This window comes from Corvus brachyrhynchos, unplaced genomic scaffold, assembly GCF_000691975.1.
Source record: "Corvus brachyrhynchos isolate BGI_N302 unplaced genomic scaffold, ASM69197v1 scaffold26, whole genome shotgun sequence".
Taxonomy (NCBI): Eukaryota; Metazoa; Chordata; class Aves; order Passeriformes; family Corvidae; genus Corvus; species Corvus brachyrhynchos.
This window is the reverse complement of record NW_008239324.1, coordinates 9,893,728-9,901,350: the sequence shown is the minus strand read 5'-3', so window position 1 is coordinate 9,901,350 and position 7,623 is coordinate 9,893,728. Positions and strand designations below refer to the sequence as shown.

Genomic DNA, 7,623 nt, shown 5'->3' with positions numbered 1-7,623 from the left:
GGCCCCTCAGCCGAGCCCAGGTCTCCGCTCAGGGAGCGGGCCGGGGGAAAGGCCCCGAGGTACGAGAAAGGAAATCGCTCTTTTTTTTGTTCTGGTTTTTTTTTTTTTCGTTGTCCCCTGAATAATGCCAAGCGCGTACGTTACCCAGCGGCAGGAGCGTCCGGGTGCCCGGGAAGGTTCGCGAGTGCGGGGCCCGCCTGCCCCGGGCGCGGCTTCCCTCGGAACCTAAAGACTCCACTTCCCCGTGGGAAGAGGCTCCGAAGGCTGAAGTTAAAGGCACTAATGAAACTCAAGCCGCGGAGAGGAAACCCTCCCGTCGCGCTGGGGGGCTGCTAACCCTTCCCTGGCAACTTTTCTGTTGCACAAATCTCAACTCAGTTTAAAAGGAGAATTAGTTAGTATTTCATTGATAAAATCATCAAAATCCTTTTAATTTACCTTTTTCTGAGACCGAAAGGTGACTTAAAATTCTTAAATATTCACATTGACAAGCCAGCGGGCTCTAGCGTACAACTTACACGTTAACAAAAACGCATATCATGTACCAGGTGAATCATCACATTCGAACAGGAAAAGTCCTAAAGACATGAAGTCCAAGAGGTATCCAGACTACAGCGTTAATACGCAGGATTCATAATCATAGGAAGGGGAAAAGTCCTCAAGAAAAGTATTTCTCACCCCAGCTCTTCAGTTGTAAATCCTCTCCAACACCAAATTTGTGACTCAAGCTACAGAAAGAGCTAAGTGATTGTTTCTTGTTTAAAAAGGTGGGCAACTCCCCCCACAGTGATCCTGAAAAAAAATCCCGTAACACAAAACACCTGAATCTTGGAATTGCAAGGGGGGGGGGGAATAGGAAAAAAAAAAATCACATGGACACAAAATTGGCTATGCCTGTTGGTGTTTTTGAAGGCATAATTTGAAGGCAGCCAATCTGATTTATTTTTCATAAAAAGTAATGTAAAGAGATGAAACTCTACTGGGTGAAAATATTGGGCTGAATTATGTTTGACAAACTCCCATTGAGGTTAATGAGCATTGCAGGTGTTTAAGGGAAGCCAAATCATGTGCAAGGCCAAAGCAATTAGGTTTTGTTTGGTTTGGTTTTTTTTACAATCAAGTTATAAACCCCACATAGTATATGGAGGCTAGCAAGTGGACATCTTAACACAGGTATAGCAGCATAAGCATGCCACAAACATACAATCTCATAAAATAAAATTAATATCAAATATAAAGCATTTGAACCGAATCAAGCCTTAAACATAATAAATTATTTCCTTCAAAGGAAACTTACCTAGGCTCAATAAGGTCTTTGCTAGCAGCATTTTTTTTAATAAACAAATTAAAAATGCCAAAATATCTACAATTTTATGAGAAGGAGGAGTTGAATAGTTAAGGAGATATTTCCCACTATTAGGGGGTATGAAAAATATACTAGCAATTAATATGCAATACATATATGTATACCCATACTTACAGATATAAACACGCACATACAACCTGGACAGTTCATGTTAACCAAGGGATAGGCTAAATAATACAAAGTGATTACTAAATACAGGTACACCTTAAAAACACAGAGACAGCGAATTTTTTATCTGTTGCAAAAATGTATTTGATTACTCGAGTAAAATTACAGTATCTCTGCTGTTAGTAAGTATTAAATGTTAAAGAAACTGGACCTCTTTTCCTTTCAACTTTCCGAGAAAGTGCATGTAACAGTCCAAGGTTCCCCCTGTCCCCCCAATGCCTAATACAAAATAAACAAACACTATACTTGTTCCCTTGGTCAAGGAGTAGGGCTTGGTCTTGTAAGGAACGTATGTACATTTTAATGAAAGTGATGTCTTATTGTATATACAGGAGCATCTACAGTTGTCCACGGAAGTTGTTCAAGATGCCATACTTAGCAGCATTGTGAAAGTCCAGCACATTTTCTATAATGAATATACCTACAAGGCAAAATGTTACGTCTCAGTTTCAACTACCAAAACAACACTTCAGTATCTTCTCTAATAATCCGCGTGCTTATTACTGTACAGAAGTGTATTAACATTTAAGACGACTCAAGTAAAAAGCACAATACAAATAACAGTTCAAAACAGAAAATGTTAAATCTACAAAAATTAAAGCAGTTTTAATTTTATAATAAAAATCAAAAACTGAGCTGTGTAAAGGACCCACACTGTTCAGTCTATATTCTCTCAGTCCTTTTCTTAATTCTGTTTGGAAAAATTAAACCATGTGTTTGCTGATAAAGTTTCCAGCAGGATCAAAGTGTACATTTATATACAGATTTTTATTAGAGATCTAATGCATCACTGAGGCATCGCATCAATACCAGAGTTCATGTTAAACTGGATATAGAAAATAAGTTAATGCCAGAATAAGATCACCTAGCAGAACAGACTTGCAACTGCCATAAATGTTACAGCAAGTTTACAGCACTCTAGTCGATTAGTATTTAGTTCAAAATACGGGAGACCAAAGTTAATGCTTGCATTTGTTTGCAAAGCAAGGTTATATCACTAATAAATAAGCTCTCTTAGAACTCTAGAAGTAGAACATGGTACAAAACAAAGTCTTTGTAATGTTGTAGCCTGCAGCTTGAAAAAACAACCCTAGGTTGCACTATTTGCAGGAATGTTATTGATGGAGTTTTCTTCTAATTTGTTACAATTTCTTTGTTGTCTTCCACGAAACGCGTAAAACGGAAGTTAGTCCCGTTTTCATTGCTTGCCATTTTCTCCAGACCAGCTAGAGGTGCGTTGGGTTCTGAATTCTGGAGCTTCTCCAGGCTTCCTGTCAAGCCACTGATGGGAGAGCTGCCACCGTTGCCCAGGCCGCCCGGTGCTGGAGGGATGCCCCCATTCTGGATGACGGAGATCTCGTTGGTCTTCATGGCTAAGCCGTTGGAGAGTGCAGCTGCATACTGGTTCCAGAAGCTGGACGGGTCTCCATTCCCTGACTGCGCAGCCAAATCCTTCTGAAACATTTCTGGGAACTTTACAGGATTGCCTCCTAGAAATGTCATGGGGCCATCTACAGAAAGTCGTCTGCCTCGTCTTGCAGGAGTACTGTTCCACATGTGAGTGCCCATGTGAACCTGGAAAGAAAGAAAGGAAGAAACAAACAAACGAAAAATAGAGGTTGACAGGGATTTCAAACTTATTTTGATCACAGAGAAGGCAGGAATCCATGAACGTGTCCAGTCTTGTTACATATTGAATGGCATTAAAGATAGAGGATACAGGGCTCCATTTCCCATCTCGAATAATAAACTACTTCTAGGTTAGCCCACCACCATTACCCAGAATAACCTGTTCTCCTACTGAACAATGCATTGCTTCTTACACTTTTTTTTATCACATGTATTTAGTTTATAATGACTTTGCATTATTCTGTCAATGGCAGATAGCTGCTTTCAGGGATAGAATTGCTATGTCCACTTTCATTGCAATAGTAAGTATTGTATTTGACACCCTTTACCCTATAAATGTCCTTTTCAGACAGGCAGAAAGTATCCTTTACTGATTGCTCATCGGAGAGCCTCGTGTATATACAGAATGGCCTGAAAGTAATTATTCATCTCACATTACTGGCAGCAACCTCTAGAGAAATACTCTGTCAACAGAAAAATGTACACACTAAAGTGCTCAACTGGTGTTCTAAAACTTAAGTATATTTGCTTTTTCAAACACATATCAGTAGGAAATGTTAGTTATATAATCAATTAAAGTAATGCCCATTATTTCCAGAATTATGTTAATAGTTTTTTTAAACACTCACCTTACATGATAGTTATGAAATACAGCACATTAAAGAGCCTTTCGCTTCTTGAAGAGGTGTGTGAGTTACAAAACGCATTTCTCTGTTAATTAATACTCCTTACCATCATTAGGCTGTTCCGTTTCACACTCTACATAGACAGCCTTTGCTGGCAGATGAATTCTAATTAAGTCAAAACAGCACATGCCTCAGACCTGCTGCCAGCACAAGCACTCAACAAGAGGCCATCTAGGTCTACCAGAGCTGACTAAACACACAGTCACACCACAAACACCCAAAGGTACCACTGCTTGCAACATTAATACGTGTCAAAAATCAAAAACCCCCAGCAAGGAGAAAATGAAACCTAAGAACAGCAAGACGAAAAAGTACCTTCAGATTGCCTTTTGTTGTGAATGCTCTTCCACATATAGTGCAGGCAAAAGGTTTCTCACCAGTGTGTGTCCTTTCATGGATCTGCAGAGCACTGGAAGAAGAAAATGTTTTCCCACACGTGTTGCAGTAGTGCTGTTTTGGAGTTCTTCTGGGGAGAGCAGGGAGCAGCACAGGAGACGTGGCAGAGGACAGTGGCCCCGAAGCTACTAGACCGGAGGGTGCTTCCTTGCTGTCCTGAGGAGAGCCGTGCACAAACCCGTTAACCTCAGTCTTTATGAGCGATGACAGTGTATTAGCAGGCATAACCGAAGAGTTCTGATTGGGGCCGATACTGGAGTTGGGCTCAAAAAGCTGTGATGGTAGATCTCGCATTTGATGTGTCAACATATGCTGCTTCAAATTACCCTTTGTGGAAAAGCCACGATTGCAAACTGTGCAAATAAATGGTCTCTCTTTGGTATGACTTCTGTAATGAATGTCCAAGGCACTCTGACAAGCAAATGTTTTGCCACAAATGTCACATGCGGTGTTTTTAAATTTACCTCTATCTCTGAAAGGAAAGAGCATACTCAGGGACTCTTCTTTAATCATTTTATCAGTGTTACTAGATGTCAAGTCCAAAGCACCACTGTTAGCAGGGGTTGGAGACAAACCATTGGCAAACTCACTTGGTAAAGCTCTTAATGGTTTCTCTTCAATACTTGGTGACTTGTGGTAATCATTAGTGCTGTTGGATGGGGACAAGGCCTGCATGGAAGAGGTAGACTCTGAGACAGCAGGGCTTCCAGCACTTTGGCTTTCCATATCACCACCGACAGATGACGAATCGTTAGTCAAAACATCCCCTTCCACTGACCCATTTTCAACTGACTTTAGGCTTGCCTGAAGTTGTTCAGCAAGGCCAGCATTGATCATCTTCATCTGATTTTCCAAAGCAGCAATACTTGACATTTCCAGGGGCAGAGGGGAAGAAGACAAGCTGTCTTGGGATGCATCCACAGATTTAGGTGTATCTGGCACGCTGCTGTCAGGACAGTCTTCCATATTCTCGTCTGAGAAGTTGTCTATATCATCAAAATTCTTATCATCAAAAGATCCCGTATCTGATTCCATTGACTCAGGATAGTTTTCTGTCACTGGGGTGTTGGGGATCTGCCCTCCCATGTGCATTCGGATATGCTGCTGTAGCACAACGGCATTGGTGAATTTTTTCTGGCAGATCGGGCAAGAGTGTTGCACTCTCAGCGGGGGCATGGCACGGTGGACACTGTAGTGAGTCTTTAAGTTGCCCTTAGTAGTGAAAGCACGACCACAGATTTTACATTTGAATGGCCTTTCTCCAGTATGGGTGCGATAATGCATTTTCAGTGCACTCTGGCAGCTGAGAACTCTGTGGCAAATGATGCACTCGTTAGGATCAGTTGCCTTTTTGTCAATGTTTTCTACAAGTTGCTGCAATTTTGATGTTTCAGATGCTGGCGTTGAATCCAATAGTCCTCCAAATGGAAACTTTGCCTTAAATTGCTCTGACATAAGAGGCATCAGCGGATTTGTAAAAGTGGCGACACTGCTGGAGCCCGAGTCTGCTGCCGGGGAGCTCACAGAGCTGCTCATGTTAGTGATGGTGCTTGTGTTTTGAGGGTTTTCTTCTGTTTTGCCATTCGAGGTAGGCAACACACCAGCCTCTACCTCATCAGAAAGTCCATTCGAAATTTTTGATGTGGGATCAGCTGTTCCCGAGTCACTCTTGACAGAGCAGGGAGGGCTAGCAGAAGGATGGCTAATGGGAATCGGCTGAGGCTCCTCAGTTTTGATGAACGGGGCCAAGCTTGGAATCGTTGGTGGGAGTGGCAGGCCAACAGAAGTTGTCAAAGTGGAGAGGACTGGCTTGCTGTCCAGCCAGCTCGTGACAGGTTTCTCTGGTGGTATAGACATCCCATAAGGAATACCCGTGCTTGTAGGAATATTGTCCAAATGCTCTGGCACTGGGTACGGATTCATTTGAATATGAGGGTATTTTTCTTTGTGACGCTGAAAGTGGACTTTTAAGTTTCCCTTTGTGGAGAACCTGTTTCCACATATGTTGCATTTAAATGGCCTCTCGCCAGTGTGAGAACGCAAATGAATCTGCAAGGCACTGTCACTCCCAAACACTTTAGCACAGAACCTGCATTTATGCTTAAAGAATGCCTCATCTGAATTACTTTTTGCTTCAAATGCAGTTACATTTGGTGGCTTGCTTTTTCTTTGCTGTGCCAAGGCAGTCAAGGAGTTTAAATCCTCTGCAGGTGTTCCAATATTGGACAAGGGACTGGAGAAAACAGAGTTACTAGGGGTGGGCTGAGGTAGAAGTGGATTAGATGCAGAACTTAATAAACTGCTTATTGCAAAAGCTGGTGAAGATGATGCTGATACTGGTGGGTTGTTGAGCTGTGAGCCACCAATAGTTGAAGCCACTTTTTCTGAGGACGGTGTTGTAACTGCTGCTGCCAATATGTTAATATTTGGAGAAGAGCCACTATTGGATGGAATTAGAGTGTTGCCAGGGTTGCTCTGAGGTAGCTGTATAGGGGGTAGCTGTTTCACACCACTGATGCTGGCAGATTGACTAGCAAGGCTTTGTGCTAATCCAGCTGCTGCAGCCAGCTGCTGGGATAAATGGGAACTTAATGTGGACAAGGGGTTGGCAGATGTTCGTAAAGTACCTTGAGAAGGGCTAGAAGATGTTGGCATGTCTGTATTTTGGGTAGCCAATAATAATATTTGGTGACGAATTTGTTCAATCAGTTGCAACTGATGGATCTGCTGCTGCTGCAATGCCAACAGTTGCTCCATCAGGGCAGGGACAGCGAGTTTAGTGCTTGATGCCCCGTTACATCTCGCCTCCTGTGAGAACTGTGCTACTGCCACTTTTGTACTCTGCAGGTTTTCAATTATTACATTACTGTTTATCACTGAAAAGTTGCCTAGTGTTGTCAGATCCCCTATGTGAGGTAGAGAGGTTGTTACAGCTGAGGTACCCATTGTGGAGCTGTTACTGCTTGTAATACTATTGTTGACACTCTTGGAACTGCTACTGCTATTGTTAATGCTGGAAGCCTCCACATCCATGGATTCTTCCCTGTCAAGTTTGTTATGCTCTGAAAGGTCACTGCAGTCTACTTGATCTGTGTTATTAACTGTGTCATTCATCTGTTCATCAGGATTATCAGAAGGGGAACTAGGAGGGAAGGTTTCAGAAGGAGAAGCTGGATTTTCATTCACAATTAAAACTAATTGATTTTTAGTACAATTCTTCTTGTGTTGCAGGAGATCTGATAATTCAAAGAACTCAGCACAGCACCTGCCACAGACATGGGCGTCCTTGTTCTTAGTGGTTCGATTTGCTTGACCCTTTTCTGTGTCTCCTATAACATCAAAAGATGATGGATTAGGAACCAACCAGTAAATACAAAA

At 42.2% G+C, this 7,623-nt stretch overlaps 1 protein-coding gene across 3 annotated transcripts in view; it reads right to left on the bottom strand.

Moving 5' to 3' along the window:
• Positions 1–901: 901 nt before the first annotated feature.
• SALL1 (spalt like transcription factor 1) overlaps positions 902–7,623 on the bottom strand; it is a 14,784-nt gene continuing 8,062 nt past the window's right edge. For all 3 annotated transcript variants that reach the window (XM_017740837.1, XM_008638791.2, XM_017740838.1), the window contains 2 exons: positions 4,165–7,574; positions 902–3,109 (listed from right to left, as the gene is read on the bottom strand). In XM_017740837.1, coding sequence (XP_017596326.1) covers positions 2,669–3,109; positions 4,165–7,574 — 3,851 coding nt within the window. In that variant the 3' untranslated portion in view covers positions 902–2,668. The remainder of the gene's footprint in view (positions 3,110–4,164; positions 7,575–7,623) is intronic.